This window comes from Urocampus carinirostris, chromosome 14 (assembly GCF_059441175.1).
Source record: "Urocampus carinirostris isolate Australia breed hairy pipefish chromosome 14, RoL_Ucar_1.0, whole genome shotgun sequence".
In the NCBI taxonomy this organism is placed as follows: domain Eukaryota; kingdom Metazoa; phylum Chordata; class Actinopteri; order Syngnathiformes; family Syngnathidae; genus Urocampus; species Urocampus carinirostris.
In genome coordinates this window covers 38,086,961-38,109,903 of record NC_142362.1, presented here as the reverse complement: position 1 = coordinate 38,109,903, position 22,943 = coordinate 38,086,961, and the positions used below count along the sequence as shown (strand labels likewise).

Here is a 22,943-nt window from a genome sequence, read left to right as displayed (position 1 = left end):
TTTTTTTTTTGAAGGGGGCGTTGCTACTCTGCAGATTTTCACTTTTTGCGGGAATCCCCTTCGGCCGAAGACCCTAGCACGGCGCGCCGTTCTCGTTTCCTGGCGCGCGGTTTCGGTGCGGCTTCCACTTCACCGCCCCCCTAACCCCACAGGTTCCCCCTACCCCTTTCCCCCGCAGCCGCCCGTCTGTCGGCCGGAGCCATCCAGGGCCGTGTAGCGCCATGTAGAGCCATTGCGGCCCGGGCGGGCGCCGGTGTTGTGCCCAAATCCGACGTACAAAATCCTCCTCCCCTCGCGTGAACGCGCATTCTGCTTCGCTTCCGACAGTCCAGGCTCCGCGCCGAGCGCCCGACCCGCTCGGCTTGTCGCGGTGTCGTGCGTATCGCGCCCGAAAGTAACCGCGCTGCGGGTTAGGGGCTCGCTCGCGGAAGCGACTGAACGGCACCCGCGGTGCGGCGCAAGTATAAACCCTGTCGTGAATTTGTCTCCGATCGTCCCGGGCGGACGAAAATCGCCCAGCTGTACGACTCTTAGCGGTGGATCACTCGGCTCATGTGTCGATGAAGAATGCAGCTAGTTGCGAGAACTAATGTGATTTGCAGCTGCGATTGGCTGCCAACCAGTTCAGGGTGTCCCCTGCCCACTGCCCGGAGATGGCTGGGATGGGCTCCAGCCTCCCCGCGACCCTAAAAAGGATAAGCGGTGCAGATAATGAAGGGGCGTTGCTAATTCGCAGATTTTTACTTTTAGCGGGTGGTTTTGGTCCCCAATAACCGGGTCTAAAAAATAATAATAATAAAAAAATTAATTTGTATTTATCATTTTTTTTTTCTCTTTTTGAAGGGTCGTTGCTACTTCGCAGATTTTCACTTTTTGCGGGTGGTTTTGTTCCCCATTAACCGGGGCTGGAAAAAAAAAAAAAAAAAAAAAAATATATATATATATATATATATATATATATATATATATATATATTTTTTTTTTAATTAATTTATTTTTTTTTTGAAAGGTCGTCGCTACTCCGCGGATTTTCACTTATCGCGGGTGGTTTTGGTCCCCATTAACCGCGATAACCGAGGTCTTACTGTATACATGTGCACATGTGTATGGATGTATACATGTGCATATATGTATGTATGCAGTGTCTGAAACTTGTGACAAAAAGTTACCGGACACCAGGGCAGACAACTCTGAATAGTTGCCTCCCCAGCCATAAAGTTGCCTGCCCCATTTCTCACAACTTGAAACACAAGACGGCTGATCGTAAAAAAAAAACATTGTTGCAAAGTATTAAGGATTGATAATCAGAATATATAACAGAACAACACTTTAAATTAAGTTTATTATAAATATGCCTATAAAATTAATTGCATGTATATGACATCGCTGTTTTCCATCTGCCATCAGTATGTACCTGTATTTATTCATCTTCATTCATGCAATGTTTGCGTTGCGTCGTCTGCTACAAGCAACGTGAACTCCTCTTTCCACGATACTTATAATGTACGTTTTACGTTGCGGCTAGTTGCTGTCCAGCTAACCTTCTATTTACTACCGTTCTCTTATCTTTTTTTCTTTGTTTTTTGGACACATGTGTGGCCAATAAGACTTATAGTCGGGAGGAACTTATTTTATTGGGTGGGCGTCTAAATTTCGACTTTTCGGGCACTTTTTACACTGCCTATGATTGCCTATGATATTTCGAACGAGCTACAAAGGCATCTGGCATCTCCGTGGGCAGCCACTCCACCTACAAACTGACGGAGGCTCCGTAAAGATAGAAACCAGAAGCGGAGTTGTCGTGCGGGAAAGTGTGTGAAGCGTGCGAAGTCGAAGGAGCAAGAAGGACACGAAGATGTGACTAATTCCACCATTATTTCTTTACCGGTCTTGCCGGTCCACCGACGTCTGAAACTCAACGTACCCGAACGGCGACATCTTGTGACGATCTCTACAAAGACTTCAGCTATGTTAAACGATTCAACAAAGCTAAAATTTGGTCTTTTAATTATTAGATCGCTTGCTCCTAAAGCTTTACTTGTTGATAATATTATTCGTGATTACAAACTTAACTTGATTGGTCTACGTGAAACTTGGTTGAGACCGGATGAGTTTTTACTGTTAAATGAGGCTTCTCCTCAAGACTACGTGAGCAGCCATATAGCACGCCCTTTGAAGAAAAGTGGCGGTGTCGTGCTAATTTCAAGGCGTCTGAGGCTCTTGTTATGTCGTCCTCTCTATTGTCAATTTATGTAGTAACTATTTATCGCGCACCAGGGCCATACACAGCTTTCTTGGACGAATTCGCTGAACTTTTGTCTGAACTAGTAACCTATGCAGACAAAATTATAATTATGGGGGCCTTAACATTCATATGAACTCCCCACTCAATTCACTTACTGTTGCGTTTCGGTCTCGAATTGATACATTTGGTTTTAATCAACTGGTTGATTTGCCAACTCATAAAGATGGAAACACGCTAGATTTGGTTCTGACTCGAGGAGTTTTAACCTCAAACATGACGGTGTTACCGTGTACTACCGTTATCTCGGATCATTATTTAGTTATATTCGAGGTGCTAGCTAAATGTAATACTAAAAAAGCTGAAGGATTTAGCGGACGCAATATAAGCACTGGCACAGTTTCTGAGCTCTCCGATCTTTTTTCAGGAGCAGTTGCGTCCTTTCCTTCATACAAAGGCTCTATCGACTCACTCATGAATGAGTTTAATGCTACCCTGACTAGTGTCCTGGATTTAGTAGCGCCCATACGGCTTAAATCACGACCCAAAAGACGCACGCCTAGATCCCGATGAAACTAGATCCCTTAAACAAGAATGCAGGAAATCTGAAAGAAAATGGCGCGCTACCAAGCTTGAGGTTTTCCATCAAACCTGGTGTGACAGCTTGTTAAAGTAGAAAGCGGCCCTTGCCTCGGCTAAATCAGCATACCTTTCGAAGGTGATTGCGTCACAAAAGAACAATCCCAAAGTCCTTTTCGACACTATAGCATCGCTTACAAGGCAACAGATTATCCCAGATAGTTCCACCCATTCAGCCCATGACTTAATGGTCTTTAATAAGAAGATTCAATGCATACAGGAAGAAATTGCTAAAGACAGTATTAATACAACACATACTAAAGGGCTGAAATCTATAGATGCACGACATGGTGGCTGTCCAGGGAATTTGTCCCAATTTAGTGAACTGTCACTCGATAATCTTAAACAGGTGGCGAATATGGCCAAATTGACGACTTGCCTGTTCGCCCCGCTTCCAGGTTCGCTTATTAAAGGTCTTTTTGGGGTCCTTGGACCTTCAGTTCTAAACGTTATAAACATCACTCTCCTCAGGTGTAGTTCCAGCGGCTTTTAAGTCCGCTGTTATTAAACCTACACTGAAACGACCCAACCTTGATCCAGAAAGCTTATGTAATTACAGACCTGTGTCAAACCTACCGTTTCTTTCTAAAGTACTTGAAAGAGTAGTGGCACAGCAGCTGAATGATTTCATATCCGAGAACAATCTTTTTGAATCAATGCAATCAGGATTCAGGGCTAACCACTCTACTGAGACAGCTCTGATTAAGGTAACCAATGATCTCCTACTGGCAATGGACTCTGGCGCTTCATCACTTTTATTGCTGATGGACCTTAGTGCTGCTTTTGACACAGTGGACCATAATATCTTACTACAATGGTTGGAAAAATGTATTGGTCTCTCAGGAACCGTCCTCTCATGGTTCAGATCCCACCTCTCACATAGGACGCACTGTGTTAAATATGGCGAAATGACATCTGAGCTCTTAAGTGTTACCTGTGGTGTTCCGCAGGGTTCAGTGCTTGGCCCCCTTCTTTTTAGCATTTCATTCTTCCATTAGGTGATATTATTCGCAAGTATAATATCAGTTTCCACTGCTACGCAGATGACACTCAACTATATCTTCCGTTGGAGGAATCTGCCACACTAAATAGTGGAAATTTGGAAGCCTGCCTCACTGAGATAAAAGAGTGGATGTCACTCAATTTCTTGCGTCTTAACTCTGAAAAGACCGAAATGTTAGTGTTTGGTCCATCTAAATACCGTGACTTATCTCAAAAACTGCTGTGAACATTGACAAATGTCACATCACACAGAGTGACTCAGTTAAAAATTTAGGTGTCATATTTGACCCCGATCTGTCCTTTCAAACACATGTGAAGAAAATTACTCGAACCGCTTTCTTCCATCTTCGCAACATTGCTACAATTCGTCCTATGCTGTCTCGGTCGGATGCGGAGATCATAATTCACGCGTTTGTTACCTCCCGTCTCGATTAATGTAATGCACTACTCTCCGGTCTCCCGAAGTCCAGAATCAAGAGTTTTCAGCTGGTACAAAATGCCGCAGCGAGGCTTTTAACTAGGACAAAAAAGTCTGATCACATCACGCTGATTTTGGCTAACCTGCATTGGCTCCCTGTTAGCCTAAGATGTGATTTCAAGGTTTTCTTAGTATTATACAAAATCATACATGGACTTGCTCCCTCATATCTTTCAGATCTGATTTCCCCCTATGTTCCGGTCCGAAGCCTTCGTTCTGAGAGCGCCGGTCTTCTGGTGATCCTAAGAGCCAAGAAGTGTTCCGCTGGTTCGAGAGCGTTCTCCATCCGGGCACCGGTGCTGTGGAATGCTCTTCCTCCTGAGATCCGATCTGCAACCTCAGTGGAAATGTTTAAATCTAAGCTTAAGACTCACTTCTACGCTATAGCATACTACACTATACTATACTTTTCGTGGACAATATCTCTGTATTATTTGTGATTGCAACATCCTTTGCTGTCTGGTAATCCTAGAAGGGGGATACCACATGTGCGGTCCCTTTTCAAGGTTTCTTCATTTTCCTCATGTTGAGGTTTTTTGAGTTTTTCCTTGCCCTCATGTTGGTTCCAGATCAGGGGATGGGTTAATAATAGTCTGAAAAAATAGTCTGTGTAATAACCTGTGAAGCCCTTTGAGACTCTTTGTGATTAAGGGCTATACAAATAAAAATGACTTGACTTGACTTTAATGTATGCTAACGTTTTGTGGAGCCATACATTTTGTTACCTTCATTTGATTGTTCATTCTTATCATTTATCCATTTTTCTTGTGTTCTTTTTGCGTCTACTTTGGAAAATGATATGCAAATGCGCGACCTTATAAAGCTCGGGGAATGTCCGGAAGCACGAAGTTATTCGATGCAGGCTTCTCATTGGCTGCAGAGTATGCAAATTGCCAAACGAACCAAAATTTCCAAACCGAACGAAGATTTCGAAATTTTAATAAAAAGCACACGTTTGATTTGAAAAAATTAAAAACGAAAAGTTGTCGTTCATCCGGGCAGAGACGTTGTGTAAGTTGTACGCCCGACGTAAAAGATGCACGCCCCGGGCGTCCGGGCAGACGTTATTTCAGACACTGATGTATGTATGTATGTACACATTTATATATTTACAGTATATATGTACATGTATGTATGTATATATGTACATGTATGTATATATATATATATATATATATATGTATGTATATATGTACATGTATGTATATATGTATGTATATGTACATGTATGTATGTATATATATATATATATGTGTGTATATATATATATATAAATGTATATATATAAATGTATGTAGACGGAGCTAGTTCGGCGGACGCGGCGTCACACGGCGCGATGTGAGAAAAGGCGGCGGGCGTGATCGGGCTACCCCCGTAACTGACGGGAGCCCGCTCGTGCGACGACCCCAGTAGCGCGGCGGATGTGCGCGGGACCCCCGTAACTGTGTCGGTGTCGTGCGTATCGCGCCCGAAAGTGCCCGCGCCGCGGGTTAGGGGCTTGCTCGCGGGAGTGACCGAACGGCCTCCACGGTGCGGCGCCAGTATAAACCCTGTCGTGAATTTGTCTCCGATCGTCCCGGGCGGACGTAAAATCGCCCAGCTGTACGACTCTTAGCGGTGAATCACTCGGCTCGTGCATCGATGAAGAACGCAGCTAGCTGCGAGAACTAATGTGATTTGCAGCTGCGATTGGCTGGCAACCAGTTCAGGGTGTCCCTTGCCCATTGCCCGGAGATGGCTGGGATGGGTTCCAGCCGCCCCGCGACCCTAATAAGGATAAGCGGTGCAGATAATGAGATGAGATTTTTCTTTTCTTTTTTTTGAAGGGGCTTCGCAGATTTTCACTTTTTGCGGGTGGTTTTGGTCCCCATTAACCGGGTCTAAAAAAATAATTTTAAAAAAAAAATGTATTTTTTTTTTTTTTAAGGTGCGCCGCTACTTTGCGGATTTTTACTTGTCGCGGGTGGTTTTGGTCCCCATTAATGGCGATAACCGAGGTCTTACTGTATACATATATATATATATATACATATATACATATATATATATATATATATATATATATATATATATATATATACGTATGTATATATAATTTATACAGAGGGCAAACAGGTAAAACTGTTTGAGATTAAAACATAGCCACCGGCTAGCTATCAGCTAGCTACATTAAGCTTGTAGCTATATCGCTCTATGACTCTTTGTTACTTATGATGCTTATCCATTTGTATAATAACCATTTATGTCATTACTGTGTTGTTAACATTTTATTACCAAGACAATTATTGGAAGTAGGGTTTAATAGACTCAGTTAACCACTAATAAAATAATTTAACAGAAAATCCCGAAGACCAAGCACTGGTAAGCTATTTTCAGGACAGGTCCGTAGGCATCCTAGTGTCCTTAGAGGGCACTATGTTGACCCCTGCACTACACAACACTGACATTTTGTGGTCAGATATTCACATTGTATCATTAAAGCTGCAACTCTGGGAGCTATCAATTGAGAGGAATACTAATAGTTCACTTAAAATCTCAGTAAAAGTTGTGGTAGATGAGAGGACCAGGTTGCGCTATTAATTTTATAAAAAACTTGGTAAGCAAACTACTGTGAGAGAACAGCAGCTGATCTTGAAAGTCTATTTCCAATGGAAATTTCCACTGATAAAGACCAAATGTAAAGTGGGTCACATCACAGTGTGTCGTTGCTGAAGGCCACTGAGAAATTCAACACATTCCAGCTTCACGTATTTTAAACTTCATATTATTATCAATATTTTCTTAAACTTGAGTTGTATTACGCGAAAATGCCATAAAGAAATACGGACTAACTTCATAACCGAAGCTTGATCTAGTCTGGCAAATGCATTGCAGCTTAATCGGTTGCACGCAGGGTTCGTACAAGTGCTTGAAATCATTGAAACTGCTTGAATTTTGATGTTGTATTTCAAGGGCCAGGCAAATGCTTGCATTTTGGGTGAAGTGCTTGAAAATGCTAGAAATTGTTGCCATTATGTTTCTTGGCAGTCTGACTCTATACACTACGCAATACATGAAGAAATGTTTTTCAAATATCCGTAAAAATTACGGTGACTCTCCTACTCTGGTGGTTTGTGACTCTGGTGTTGTTATGTGAAGCGTCACCACCCCCTACTGGTCACACCCAAGAGGACAGCTCTATTTAGATAACCTGTTATTTTAGCTCGGCTTCCAAACAACTCCTGAGATTTATGTTCTTTTTAATTATATATTATCAATAATAATAAAACATTATACACCAAATTACTTGGTAATAAATAATGTAATATAGATTAAAATATTCACAGATCAGAAAAAATAAATTGTAAAATACAAAACAATTTATATTTTTTACACATTAAACAAATTTAAAGTCGAACAATAACACATTTCTGAAAATGGCAAACAATAAGATAAAGATCTTAACTCTTAAGTGCTATAAATTAATGACAAAATGCAAAAATTAACTATTTACAATTCTATTTTAACCAATTTAGACAAAGATCCTCTGATAAAACATGCAAATGATATACCGGTAAATTAAAATAAGTAAAGCAGAAAGCAAAAGATCAGCAGTCTCTAAGATTGAAAGATTGAATGCACTTGGCTTCGGAGCAATCAATATGAGTTCAAATTCTGCTCATTTTACCTATTTTGTACATACAGTACTTTCTTTCTATTTTTCCTCATATTCTCAATGTAAAGTTTTAATGCAACATAAATTAAGTAATGCAACAGATCAAGAAAGTACCTCTGGTGATAATATTAGCCTTGTTGGGGACTAGCTGTAAAGCCGGGCCGTCAAACTTATTTTAGCTCTGGGGCCACATGGTAGAAAAAAAAACATTCTCATGGGGGCCGGACTAGTGCCTCAACTCCAGGGATGGGTTCTTTTCAGGGGCTCACAAGTAAATGATGATTCAAGTTTGATTATAACAATAGTTAAGGTTTTTTTTTTTTAATCATTTTTTCCTTCGTAAAGGTGTAACCTCTTGCAGTGTTTATCAACTATGCATTTGTACAAATAATGATAATAATAATAATTTATTTCCACTACAGTTTATTTAAGACTGGAAAGTGAAAAAAAAATGCAATAAAACACAAATTTAAATAATTTATGTAATTATTTGCAGGTCCTTTCTTTATATTTGTATTTATATGAAATTGTTTACCTGAATATAAAGATTCTGCTGTTAGATTTCATATCTGTTATAGAAAGGAGCTAAATCTTCTTTAAATGTTTGCAAAGACACATAGGTTCTCTTTTTTTTTCGTATTTTTCACATTGCCTCAAATAGCCCTTCCGTGACTTAAATTTTAAGTAGGATAACACAGGGATTTATGAATAAAAGACAAATGAAAGAAAATAAATAAATAATGCTCTTTTGCAGAGACCGACAGAGGCTTACTTACGTGGAGGGGATTTAAGTAACAGTTAATGTAGCAATGTTGCTTAATGTAGCAGAGCAAGAGTCCACTATCTTCCTTATATCTCATCAGCTGCACCGCTTATCCTCAGTAGGGTCGCGGGGTGCTGGATCCCATCCCAGCAATCATCGGGCAGTGGGCAGGGGACACTCTGAACTGGTTGCCAGCCAATTGCAGGGCACACGGGGACAGACAACTTACTCGCTCAGTCACACCTAGGGACAATTTGGACCGGCCAATCCACCTGAAATGCATGTCTTTGGAATGTGGGAGGAAACCGGAGTGCCCAGAGGAAACCCACCCAGGCACGGGGACAACATACAAACTCCGCACAGTAAGGCCGGGAGATCTTCCATGTATATATATATATATATATATATATATATATATATATATAATATACTGAAGTAAAAAGTATAGTGATTTAAAAATACTCCTAGAAATAAAAAATGTCCCAAAACTTACTAAATTAAATGTACGAAGTAAATGTACCTCATAACTAACCAACTCTGGGCGGGCCAGTTTTGGCCCACGGGCTAAGAGTGAATTTAGTTCCCAGCTAAATTTGTCTTTCATGCAACCGATTGGAGGGTAAATTCAGCCAAAATAATAAACATATCCCGGCTTAATTCTTTATCTTCTTTTTGGGCAATACCCCCCAGTTCTTCAATCTTGTGTGAGGCTCAACAAACTCTGTTTCTTCTGTGTCCACACCAGGTAAACAGGCGTTCCCATTCTACCGGCCTCTGACAGCAAAAGTCTTAATCCGATTAGAAGCCATGTCCACACATTTTATGGAGGACGACCTGTGTCGTGGAGACAATTTACATATACTTGCTGCAACCAATCTTCAAGTTGTTTCCATGCTCCCATCATGACTGAAAGTTGTCACCGTGCAGGACATCAAATGATATAAAAATAATCTTATAGATTAAGCTTGCAAGGAATTTTTCAGATTGCCAAATATGATGTCAGGAATGTTCATGCATCTATTCGAAAAAAAGATTGAAACCTTATTATGCTAATTTAGGTACTTCGTTTTGGGGCAACACCGTTTTTAAAGTTTGAAGCACAATCCCAGTTACATCACAAAGCTCACTCTCTGCTTCAGAGTTTACTTATGAAAGGAAGATGTGTTTAGTTTACCATTGACGATGTTACTTTTTTTGCTCACTTTCTTTACTAGTTTCACACACGCGCACACAAGCAAGGTTTTTCAAATGGAATTGGGAAAATGTGTTTCTTAGCAAATCAAAAAAACAAAACACAACACTTGAATACATTCCCATCATCATTTTATAGTCTAAATCGAAGTAGTCATTTGACTTTAACGTTACTTACATAACTTCAGACTGTAGTCTAATGATTTGTTTGTTTCTCTGGTTGTTTACCAAAAGTCATAAGAATTCTTTGTTTCTCCAGAATGTGAAATTGTGAATATAATCAATGAGTAGCGTAGATGATTTTCTTTTTCAGCTGTAATAGTGCAAAAATGATTACCTGCCAAATCACCTTTTTTGACATGTATTTTAAGTCTTTAAAATGATATCATGTTTTATTTCAACCTGTTTATACTTTGAATAAAATTATTTGCTTTGTATTAGTTTGTATTTTTCTTGTTTGTGTGAGGAGAATTGCTTAAAACCATATTTATTTAGGATCTAATTCAGTGGTTACATAGTAGAGCACTGCTAGCTCTAGATTCCCCACCAGAATTTGTCCCAAAAATACTGTCTCATTGTATTCTAAATTAAGCAATCCTTACAGCATATTTAATTTTAGCTTTGAATAATCTATTTTGAATTCTATTGATATTAATAATAGTAATGTTTTATCAATCCAAAGAAAAGATGAATAATGTGGTTTGATTTTTTTTTTTTTATCATTGAACGTATTGATCAATAACCCCGATTTTGAAATAATCAACTCATTTTAAATTATTAGGAATACCTTCATAGCATGTCAGAATGATATTTATACAAAGCACCAAGACCGGTTTGTTGCGTTCTTATTTTCATGTAACCTTTTTGCCAGACAAAGAATGACGTGGGGGAAGGGTCCCCAATGTAGAAAAACAAGATTTTTCTACCCTGCAGACCCCCTTAGCTGCGGCTTGCTATGTATTATTTTGTATTTTTGTGTGTGCTTCTGGACTGTTATCTTGACAAGCTGACCAAAAAGTTTTAAGTGTTTTTGTAGTATTTGTCTGTTTATTTTTGAGTTAAGGAAGTGAGAGGAGGATTTGAGTCACACAGCCCGTGTCAGCTAGCCACCAGATAACTGACACCAGAAAGCAGCGCATTACTCTCAAAGTAACTATCTAGTTACAAATCACCACATATATCCATGTAGAAGCCAACCTCCTGAAACGGCCTTAAAATAGCCACATCATAAAATGAATATATTAAAATGTGTACACCAATCTGTGAAGGTATTTAAACCTTCATATTTCCTGGCTTGTGCAATCTTGAGAGCTTTCAAACAAATACTTAGCAGAGACACTCTATATCCATTTTGTATCTGGGCTTCAAACCACTGGAAGATTTAATCTGGCCGGCAAGACAATCCTATCGGAAGCACACCCAAAAATTAGCCACATCATGTGAAACAATGACCTGTAGTTTTGAATATGCCCACTGGATGTCGTCAAAGCCAGACACCACTCTTAGAGCAAACCGCCTACTGTAGGTCGTTTTGCTGACAACCATTTATCATCCAGAATCCAGATGTTACCCAAACTATTTTATAAATCCCTGATTTGTTTGTGTTTTGTATGTGTCTATATGCTAAGACAGGGGTAGGGAACTAATGGCTCATGGTCCATATTTGGCTCGTCTCATGAGTACATCTGGCTCAGAGATAAAATGGTAATTGCTCCATAATTCAGTTTTGTATTACATTATTTAGATATGCAGAGACAAACATGGCACATGCGAAGCCAGGTCAATACTGTGACTTGTCGTAATTGAGTCCAGGATATAACGGACACAGTCTCATCTACAGTTTACGGTCAAGGTGTCACACAAACACTCTGTTTTGGCTGTACGTTGCAAAATAATCTTTAATATGGAAGCACATTAAACAATCTATGTTGCCTGTTAAGAAACTTTATGATGAAAACCCACACAAAAAACTAAACACGCCAAAACTCCAGTTTTGTGACATTTTTACAAAAGAACTTTGCTTGCACCTTGTTTTGAAGCCATTATTTGGGAGAAAAATGCCAGACAAACTGATCCTCAACTTGCTCAAGTAACTGCGGGAGGGAGACACATTTTGAGTTGTATATTTATGCTGATATGGTACATAGGCTCTGGCATTATTATTGTAAACTATTTTGTTACTGTAAACTCTGTGTTGACATCTGCTTGATTTTCCGTTAGTTTAAATGTAATGTATGAGCCACACCACTCCTTACACACTGCCTGCCTTTCGCTACTGGTGACACACAACCAAATATGCGCACATCACCTGGCTCCCTAATTTAAGTGTTTTATTTTATAGTTGTAAATTTTACTTTCATGCGAGCATATACAGTAGAGAAAATATCTACATGAGGAGAAATTCAGCATCTTCGTAGTATGTGCACGAAAAAAACACCATAACTATTCAGTTTTTTTGTTTGTAAATATAAACTCCATTCACTGATTTCTTCACTGGATCAAGGCATGTATGTTGCATCGGTGAAGCAAGAATTCTCAACTATAAGGGGACACTAAAATTATTGATCTGCATAAATAAAGAAGTGGAATAATTTAGCGCACAAAGTAATAACAACAGTAGATTTACTAAATTAAAAAGATTCCTCTCAAATAGAGTGGGTAATACTGGGAGTTTTAGTACTGAGCCGATTCATCCAAGTAAATACGGAGTACTATAGATCAATACCGATCTGATACTGTTTTTTTCTTGGAAATGTCATGACCATTGAATTTTGAACCCTTACCCCCTTAAGTTAGTCATAATTTTGATACACAGCACAGATTTAAGGCACTAAAATTTTGCTGTTTTTTAAATATTAAATAAATGCAACTCCCCAACTCTAGTTGCACTCATCGAGCCCCAAACCATGACATTCCCAACGCCATGCTTGACTTAAGGCACCACACAAACATCAGGCGCAACTAGAGGAAGCTGACATTATTGTCTGACATCTTGCTGATAAGAGTACACCCAAAATCTAAAAAACATGTGAAAGGCTGGGCCCCCAAAAATGGAAAAATTGCTTAGTAGGGTAATTTTCAGTCTCTGTAGTGTTGTATTCATCCTTGTAATTTGTTGCTCTGTTTTTCAATTGCACTACACAAGAGTGACATCTCATTGTCAAACAATACTCAGTGTCCTTTAATTTGAATCATTACAAGTTTATGCACAGTATTGAAGGGAGTGGGGGGGACATTTTTATTTTCAAGAATTCACATTTGAAGCGCTTCTCATTCAACAGTTCCCTAAGGCACGGAACCATTCATTTTAGTGGAACCATAAAATTTCTCTACTCCATTGAGGCCAATTTAAATATTACATTTTATGTTGCTTTTTACCATCACAATGCACCTAACGTTTACTAACCAAGCGCCTATTTGTCCCCTTGTTTTTTTCTACTTCTATATTCAAGAGTTTCTCATCAAAAGTCTTTGAACAAAAGCTGCTAAAAGTCAACTCTAGCAGCACCCCAAATGTTGTGGAACTTGGTGACTCCAGAGGTTTTTCCACAGCATTTTTTGTTATAGTCACAAAACTGCTTCTGTTTTGTTCAGGTCAGGGGTCAGCAACCCAAAATGTTGAAAAAGCTATATTGGGCTAAAAACAACAACAAAAACAAATTTGTCTGGAGTCACAAAAAAATAAAAGCCTTACATAAACCTTTTAATGAATGCAACACATGTGTATCTATATTAGCCTAGTAACAAAATGACTGAACGAATGAAGTTGGATGCAACGCATTCTGTGGAGAATGATGCACCATGTGACTATTTAGGATACCTCCTCAAGTTTGACATCATTAAAATATCAACCCCTTACAATCCTGTAAAATTCGCCTTAAATACCAATCTAAAACGTAGCCAAAATAAATTAAATGCTGTTCTTGGACCGTTTGGAGAAAATGGACAGTTTTGGTCTCTTTTGAAAAGCCACATGCTGAGGTTTTGTCACAATATCTTGATGCCTTACCTCGTACCTTGTCAAATTTGATCCCAATATGAAAAACGAAATATTGCATTTTACACATGGTGCGGCAGCTGAGTTGTTAGCGACAATTCTGAGGTCATGGGTTCAAATCCAGCCACCAGCCTTACTGTGTGGATATTGCATGTTCTCCCCGTGCACTCTGGTTTCCTCCCACATTCCATGACTAGTCCTTCAAGTTGCCCTGTGTTTTCCTCTGCACCAGGTGCACTCGTTGGTTGCAACTTTCAGAAAAAAATAGCTTTTTATTTCGTTAATATTATTTTAATTATTATAATACTGTATTTTTTATGTTTAATTACTATGTGAATGTGTTTTTAGTGATCAGGAAGATGTGTTTCATAGCTATTTATGTTTTCACTTGCTTTTGGGTTGGGAGTGGACCATCCATCCATCCATTATCTGCACCGCTTATCCTCAGTAGGGTCGCGGGGGTGCTGGAGCCCATCCCAGCTATCTTCGGGCAGTGGGCAGGGGACACTCTAGACTGGTTGCCAGCCGATTGCAGGGCACACAGGGACAATTCGGGAGCGGACCAAATCTTTTTAACTATTTCTTTTCAGGAATATTTGCGAATTACACGGGCAATTTGAGACACAAACATGATTTCGTGAACAAATTTGTTTCAATTTAAGGTTGGATTACTTGGATCAGATCAATACCAAAATTCACAGTATCATCCACCCCTACTGGAAACCTGGCATAATGTTATTTACGCATACATCTTGACCCAAAAAAAGCATACGCCTTGGTTAATTGAAAAAACAGGTCACTCAAACAAGGTTGCAGGAAACTTGAACAAAAAGGGCACACTACAAATCTTGATGTTTTCTGACAAGCCTGGTGTGACAGCTTGCTGAGTTGGAAAGTAGGTCTTGCTTCAGCTAAAGATTCTTATTTCTCTAGGATAGTTGCTGTACATAAGAATAATTCAGAATTTTTGTTGGACACTATGACGACACTTACTGGGCGGCAACTTAACCTTAACAGTTTGACCTATTCTGCCAATGACTTAACAGTACTGTATTTTTAATAACGAGATTCAACTCATCCGGGAATAAATTTTAAATAAACATTCCGCAACTTTGTCTCACCTTAAATATTAAGAAATTATAGATCATGTCCGTGTCGGCGGTTTTTCAGAAATGTTTTCCAGTTTTAATGATTTGTCCCTTGACATTCTTACACACATGGTTTCAGAGCCAAACATACTACTTGCCTGATAATCGCTACTGACTTCACTGATGAAGGATCTGTTTGGGTTTTTAGGACCTTCGGTTTTGAATATTAATATATATCACTCACCTTGAGTATTATTCTGGTAGCCTTTTAGTCTGCTGTCACTAAACAAATGCTTAAGCAACCTAACCTTGACTTAAAAACGCCTATGTAATTATAGGCCAATGTCAAATCTACCATTTTTTTGCAAAATTACTTGATAAGGTTGTCGCACAGCAGCTGAATAAATTTATGTCTGAAAATAATCTATTTGAATTTGTTCAGTGAGCATTCACTCTATTGAAACAAACTTGGTTAAGACAACCAATGATCATCTCTTAGCAATAGATTCCGGATGAATATCCTAGCCTGAGGACATTTACAAATCTACATTTCGCCGTAATGGTTGCACCACCTACTACACAAATAAGGTAAATTGTATTTTCTTTGACGTTTCTGTCCGAGCAGATTAACCGGCTCGACCTTGTATATTTTCAGAAAAGTGATTAGTTATTCAGGTTTTTAACAACACAAATGTAATGCTTTTCCATAAAACGTTGTCGCCATTGCAACCCAATCCTTGCTTTTGTCAAAGTTGAGGCCCGTCGGGCAGCTGTGGCCCTCGAGAAGGTTTTCTACAGCCCTTAACATGACGGTTGGACATTATTTCATTAAACACCAGGAACCATTTTTACCATCTAAAGTATTTCAATACAATTCTCTTTTTTCAAAGAATTTCAAATGAGTGAATGATAGAAAATTGCTGTTATTTATCTATTTTTTCTTGGAAGTCAATTTCACTCACTTTTGCTAAAATTGAAACTTTGGGTTACTGGTGATGACAGAATAATAGAGGTTAGCGTCACTAAGGAAGCTTCCAGCATCAGTCTTCTCAATTAAAAACACTGGAAATTTCCAAATACATGCAAATTAATACACCACAAAAAAAATAATTTTAACTAGTTTAGCTTTAGCGTTAAGCGACATTATGCATGCGCAAATTTTGAGTTTCTGAAAAAGCCACCATGTCAACAAAATGCTTTGGATCGAATACAGCACCAAAAGCAGTGTCTGAAATTACGTTTGCCCGGACGCCCGGGGCGTGCAACTTTTACGTCAGGTGTACAACTTACAAACGTCCTACAACTTTTTCAAGAAAAAATAATTTGGATTTTTTTTTGTTTGTTTTTTACAAATCAAACGTTTGTTTTATTCCTATTTTGAAATCGTTTGGTTTGGATATTTCGGTTCATTTGGCAATTTGCAAACTTGGCAGCCAATCAGAAGCCTGCATCGAATAACTTTGTGCTTCCGGACTCTCCCAAGCGTTATAAGGTCGTGCATTTGCATATCATTTTCCAAAGTAGACGCACAGAGAACACAAGAAAAATGGAGAAGTAGTTAGGAATCAAGCCAAAACCTCAGCCCCAGAAGAAATATTCAAACAAACTAACAAAATTTATGACGCTACAAAATGTAAACGTACATTAAAAGCATCGTAGAAAGAAGAGTTCACGTGGCTTTTAACAGACGACGCAATGCAAACATTGCATGAATGAAGATGAGTAAATACAGGTACATACTGATGGCAGATGGAAAACAGCAATGTCATTTACCATAAATTCTGGACTATAGAGCGCACCTGATTATAAGCCGCACCCACCACTTTTTAGATGATTTGCCACTTTTGTTCTTACATAAGTCGCACCTTGGTACAAACCGCGCGCGCCCGCAGTAATACTTGTGACACATGTTCGGATTTAACCATCACTAAGCTGTAGGTTCCACAATTGGAATGGGGTTTTTAAGGGTTATTGTTCTATCTTCGTTATTCATTATCCATTATCCGTAATCGGTCAGTTCATAATACGCTACAAAGCCTAGGAGCCGGGACATTTACTCTCAGCCAAAAGGCCAAGCTAAGGTCCTAGCCCTAAAGCCTTGCTGCGACCATTGCGAATTCACCGTTCCCGGAGGTACTGCAATACCGGACCGATGCGTGGAGTGGACAGAGCAAGCGGGGTTGGGGTTTGTAAGGGTTATTGATCTATCTTCGTTATTCATTATCCATTATCCGTTATCGGTCAGTTCATAATACGCTACAAAGCCTAGGAGCCGGGACACTTACTCTTAGCCAAAAGGCCAAGCTAAGGTCCTAGCCCTAAAGCCTTGCTGCGATCATTGCGAATGCACCGTTCCCGGAGGTACTGCAATACCGGGCCGATGCGTGGAGTGGACAGAGCAAGCTCATATTCCATCTCCGAAATGCAAAAATCAAAGATAGTGACGCATAATGCTGGAATATCAGTCAGCATTTCATTTTTTTGGTTTGAACAAATTTATTGACACTAAAAACAGAAAACAATCATGACAATCTCAACAGCAATTAAGCACATTCACAATATTATATTCCAATATTACGTTTTTAACAGCAAACACAAAGTGAGGTTTGAACAAACCTTCTCGAAAATCAAACATATTCACAATTTCATTATATAACATCTTTGTTATTGTCAATAGATCCGTCCAGGCCAAAGTCGATTGTCCTCGGTCTGAACAAATCCACTGACACCAACAGCAGCAAAACAGCCATCAAGCATATTCACAATTTTTTTATATTTGACAATATGACGTGACGATATGACGTTTTAACATTTTTTCCTGACATTTCCAACATCAATTAAACAATTTCAGAGTTATTTTCTTTTAACAGTAGTTAACCAGCGTGTAAAAGGCAATACTATTGTGCAAGGGCATAGCTCTGCCATCCCACCCTCCCAAGCAGCATTCTTCCAGTCCTCTGTGTGGGTCCTTTCCCTTCTGCGTGGGTCCTCTCCCTTCTGGGTTCCACAACCCAGGCCGTTGCTGCCGGGACTCCCACAGCGTAGCTCCGGCTCCCCCCTCCGGGTGGGTACAGACGAGTCTTCTTTATGGCTGCGTCCTAGGCCCGCCGCTCGCAGATTGTATGGTATCTGCAGCCATTTGGAGCACAGCCACGGGGGGGATCTGCCTGCACCTCCATACCAGCAGGTTTCTGGAGGTCCAGATGGCGTCCTTGATGGCGGCGAGAGTGAGCCAGTCCCTGGCAAAGTCGTTCCGATTCCTCCTCGACCGACTCACCCCGTAAAGCACGTACTGTGCATCAGGGACCTCTCCTGCTGGCAAGTCCGGGAACTTTCCTAGTTGTTTGGCCATTGTCCACAAGACCTTGGCAGCGCTGCACTCACAAAAAAGGTGCCTCACCGACTCCTGGGCGCCACAGCCAGGTCGAGGGCACGTCGAAGTCGCTGACATTCCTCGGTGGTGCATTACAGCTCTGACTGGGAGAACTTCATGAGCCACCATCCATGACAAGTCTCGTAGTCTGTTTGGGAGGGCAGGATGATTGACGTTGCTCCAAACCGTTGTGGATTCGCCAAACGCAAGCCCCCGCACAGGGCTTACTGTAGCTCGCTCTTGCACAATAGCAATAAGGGCCCTGTGGTTTTGTAAAGTGTGACATTCTTGTGTTTCCAAATCAAACTTCTTCAAAAAATCCCGAATAAAGAGATGTGTTGGTGGCAAGTTAAATGAAACTGGAATCAAACGATTGTTTGGTACAAGCTTTAGCTTCCGCAAATATGAGCCCATCCAAAACCGGGTCATTGCTTGACTTTTCGGGTTGTTGGGTGGGCCCACAGCGTTTTGGAAGTGGAGAGAGACATATTTGCTTCCCAGGAAAAGCTGGAGGTCAGGCACTCCTTTCCCCCCTTTTTCCTTTTTCTTTTTCATTGTATCTCTTTTTATCCTTTCCCACTTTGAGCCCCAGACAAAGCGAAAGATGGCTCGGTCCAGTTGTAACAGCACGTTTCTTTTAGGCATAAAAATTAAACTGATTGACAAAAGCATTGGGAGGATGATCGCTTTGATGATTAGGACCTTCCCCTCTATTGTCAGTTTTCTTAGTGACCAAAAAACAAGTTTTTGCTTAACTTTCCTTGTCACGTCAACCCTAGAACCACAGTTGGATTCATGAATGGAAAATGATACCCGTAATTAACGTATGATGCAGACTTGTAAAGTCCGGGTCTCATTGAAAGTAATCCAAGGAAACAAAATGTATATTTCCAAATTTAAGGGTGGGAAAAATATATATCCACTATTGTCCGCTGCAACAACAGACAGATCTACTGGTAACTCGGTTTTGCTCCATTTCCCATCAGCCCGCGTTTGCTCCGCCCCTTCTTTTTGATTCGTCCGTGGTTACACATATTTATGAAGAAAGACGGTACACCGAGAGAGTTTTCAAAGCTTTAATAAAAATAATAATAATAATATAACTTTCATCCCAAACTGTGCCTTTGAAAGGTACCAACACGCTAGTAGGATCACGCTCGCTATGTATCAAACGTGCTTGTTAAAAATAAGCATCCCGTAATTGTGAAATTCACGGTAGATTGTCCTCAGCGTCCTCCTCATAACTATCCTATCAAGGGCATCTTCCACATTATCGGAACGTACCTTAACTTTACAAACAATGTATGAATAAACCTAGAGGTTGCAGTCTTTCTTGGCGCACATATTCTACTGGTCTTAATCTTATCCTTTATTCTCCAGCGCCGCGGCCGTTAGAAAAATTCCATAAATTGGTCGCTTCACTGAATAAGCCGCAGGGCTGAACATTTGGGAAAAAAGTAGCGGCTTATAGTCCGGAATTTACGGTACATGCAATGAATGTTATAAGTAGATTTATAATAAACTTAATTTTAAAATGTGTCTGTTATATATTCTGATTATCAATCGTCAACACTTTGCAACAATATTGTTTTTGCAATTAGTTATCTTATTGTCTTTCAAGTTGGGAAAAATGGGGCAGGCAACTTTATGGCTGGGCAGGCAACTTTTCGGAGTTGTCTGGCCTGGTGTCCGGTAACTTTTTGTCATTAGTTTCAGACACTGCCAAAAGCAGAGAAAAATGCATTCTATTGCTAACATTGTTGGACTTCTTGACACGTTAAGGGAAGGTAAAAACCACTTTTCCATAAGATGAGGGCGACAAAATATCATCTAAAGTAAAAAAGGTGGTGGCCTGATATCATTTCCGCCCCTTAGTGCAATACAGTATAACATCAATATTGTCTTTAAAATTACAATTTTACATTACAAAAATTATTTTTTAAATAAAATGTATTAAGTACAATACTTGTATTTGCTAAGCAAATACTTAAGCCTGTTAATAGGATTTGTTCCTTTGTTATAATGTATAAAAGAGTATTTAATAGATAAATAAATTACAAAATAAAGGTTTCTAGTTTGTGGATTGTGACTATTGGGAGTCAGTTTGGTTCTGCCCCCCTTGTGAAAACTAGGTATTACTGTATTGATTGAAATAATGAGCAAAAATACATGAACTTTCATGTAAACATGAATTTTTTAAATACTCGTCGCTCAAGAAAATTGTGTTCATTTTACATAACATGAGGCTCATCGAGAAAAATAGCACACAATTGTTGCTAATTTAAGTGCAAATTATTTCATTATAAGACTTTTTTTCAATTATCTCAAATTTATATTTTTCCAGAGAAAAGAGAATTTTATGTGCAAATGGTATATGAAAAGTTTGAAATCAAACATTCTTAAATTGTTGCACCTTTTATTGAACCAATCATAGATTTGAGATATTTGTGTCTGATACTTATCCAATGTATTATATCTCGTATACATTCTTGTTGTTTAAAGCTAGGGAAAGTTGTTTAAATGGACAATGCTTATGTCACCTAGTCTACGAAAAACATCATTGATTTAAATAACAAGCAAAAATACATAAACTATCATATGAATTTGTTTTATTTTTAAGGAAATTTGTATATATTTTACCGAGAGGGAGCTGACATAACCTTCCGCCAACTTGCTGCTAAGGGTACCCCCAAAAGCCAAAAACCTTGAGAGGGTTGTAAAAAAAAATAAAAAAATAAATGGTGCGTTTTGGTTACTTAGAGTCTCTGTAGTTTGTATTATCCCCTGTGCTTTAAAGCACTTGTTTTTACTTGCACTAAACCAGGGGTCTCCAACATGTTGCCCATGGGCACCAGAGTGCTCCCCAAGGACAGTTGAGGTGACTGCAGACCTGTTATAAAAATATGTCACCAGTGCTGGGTCATTGAGATTTTCCAGTATTTTTTTTTTTTTAATTCGATGACCTACTTTATTTAACCCTACTCCTAATAATTTACCTGGTAATAACATAACAACAACATACTAATAACATGATAAGTAAAAAAAAAATCCAGCGTTTTGGCATCATGGACAAAAAAGAATGTCCTTGAGTATATTATTTCTAAGCAATCAATTTATCCATACATCTTTTTATTGATTTATTTTACAGGAGATACAACAAACTGAATTCCAATTGATGGTTTGTATGAAGCAAATGAGAAAAATAATCTGTAGTTTTTTTAGCTAGCTATCAGGCTACCTTTTAGCTTTGTAGCTTGCTAGCATTCTACATTTTTAGCTATTTAGCAAGTTATCTAGATAGCTTCCTACATTTTTTGCATGCTGTCTTGAAAAATGTAAAATACCCTTTTCTCTAGTTATTAAGCTAAATTTTGGCCTCCTTTTAATTTCTATTTAGCTATTTGGATGGCTTTTTTATTTCTGGCTAATTATCTAGCCCTATTTTAGTTTTTTTTTTTAACTTGTTTTTCTTTCTAGCTATCTAACTTTTTAGCTTTTAAACAACCCATCTCGCAAAGTTGCTATATCCAACTGGGTGCCCATTGCGCTAATTAGGAACAAAAAGTAGTTCTCCGTTTGAAAAAGGTTGGAGACCCCTGCATACACAATACAGTGGCATCTAGTGGTCAAAACATAGACACTGTCACTTTAAGGGAAAATTGTGAATTGGATAATTGTATTATGTGATGTTCACAAGGAGAGCCTTTCGAGTTAAAGAGTTTGCTTTGCAGATTTTGAGTGAGTTCCGACATTATTTTCCGAGATAATACATTTTGAAAATAGTCTGTCTCGTCTTTGAAATTCTGACTTGTGATGTCATGTGAAGAACACCAGCACCCAATCGTCACCCAATTAGTTTACATGTTAATTAGTTGAAAAGGTTTTGAGAGTTTTAAGCCAAGTTTTGGCAGCTTTGATGGAGAATGCCTAGGCATTGTTTCGCAGGTGGGTGCAGCAATGGTACAACAAATGGCAAGCAGGCAAAATGATGCAAACTGGCAAAGACAACACACAGAGAGCTAACAGGGGCTTCACCAGCCGGGGAACGACAGACTAGTTGGCTTCTCAAAATGGCTAACCAGGACCGAACGGCGGACAATCGTGAGGCTGGCCGGCCAAAAGCATGCAGTAAGCAGGCAGGATAACTGGGAGCCAACAACAAACAACAGCCACGGCAACAAATATGAACCCAGCCGTAAATATAACAAGGGATCACAGCAGGCTAGCCGGATACTAAAGAGGGCATACTGGGACCGATCAACGGAAAAACTGGAGGCTGGCCAACAGAAAACCTGAAATAAGCAGCCCGGGACCCAACAACAAAAAACAACCACGGCAACAAAGACGAACCCAGCCAGAGAAAAAACAATTAGCACGGCAGGCTGGCCAGCTAGCCAACTGCTAATAGGGCTAACCTGTAAGACTTTTGGAGGCCGCATGCTAATGAGAGAGCTATCTGGACAATATATTAATTGCAAGACACGCTGTGAAAAACTCATACTTAAGAGGAGGCGA

The 22,943-nt window shown here is 39.5% G+C and overlaps 1 protein-coding gene and 1 non-coding gene across 3 annotated transcripts in view; one reads left to right on the top strand and one right to left on the bottom strand.

Moving 5' to 3' along the window:
* Positions 1 to 22,943, top strand: part of gdap2 (ganglioside induced differentiation associated protein 2) — a 69,372-nt gene that overhangs the window by 34,493 nt on the left and 11,936 nt on the right. Inside the window, exon 14 of one of the 2 annotated variants that reach the window (XM_088352583.1) lies at positions 9,525 to 10,407. The exons of the other annotated variant lie outside the window; for it this stretch is intronic. Coding sequence (XP_088208709.1) covers positions 9,525 to 9,557 — 33 coding nt within the window. The 3' untranslated portion in view covers positions 9,558 to 10,407. Of the gene's footprint in view, positions 1 to 9,524; positions 10,408 to 22,943 lie in introns of those variants that run through there. 2 annotated transcript variants of the gene reach the window in all.
* LOC148353382 (U2 spliceosomal RNA) lies at positions 17,395 to 17,578 on the bottom strand. The gene has a single exon (XR_015852787.1). It is a non-coding gene; the product is annotated as a U2 spliceosomal RNA (small nuclear RNA).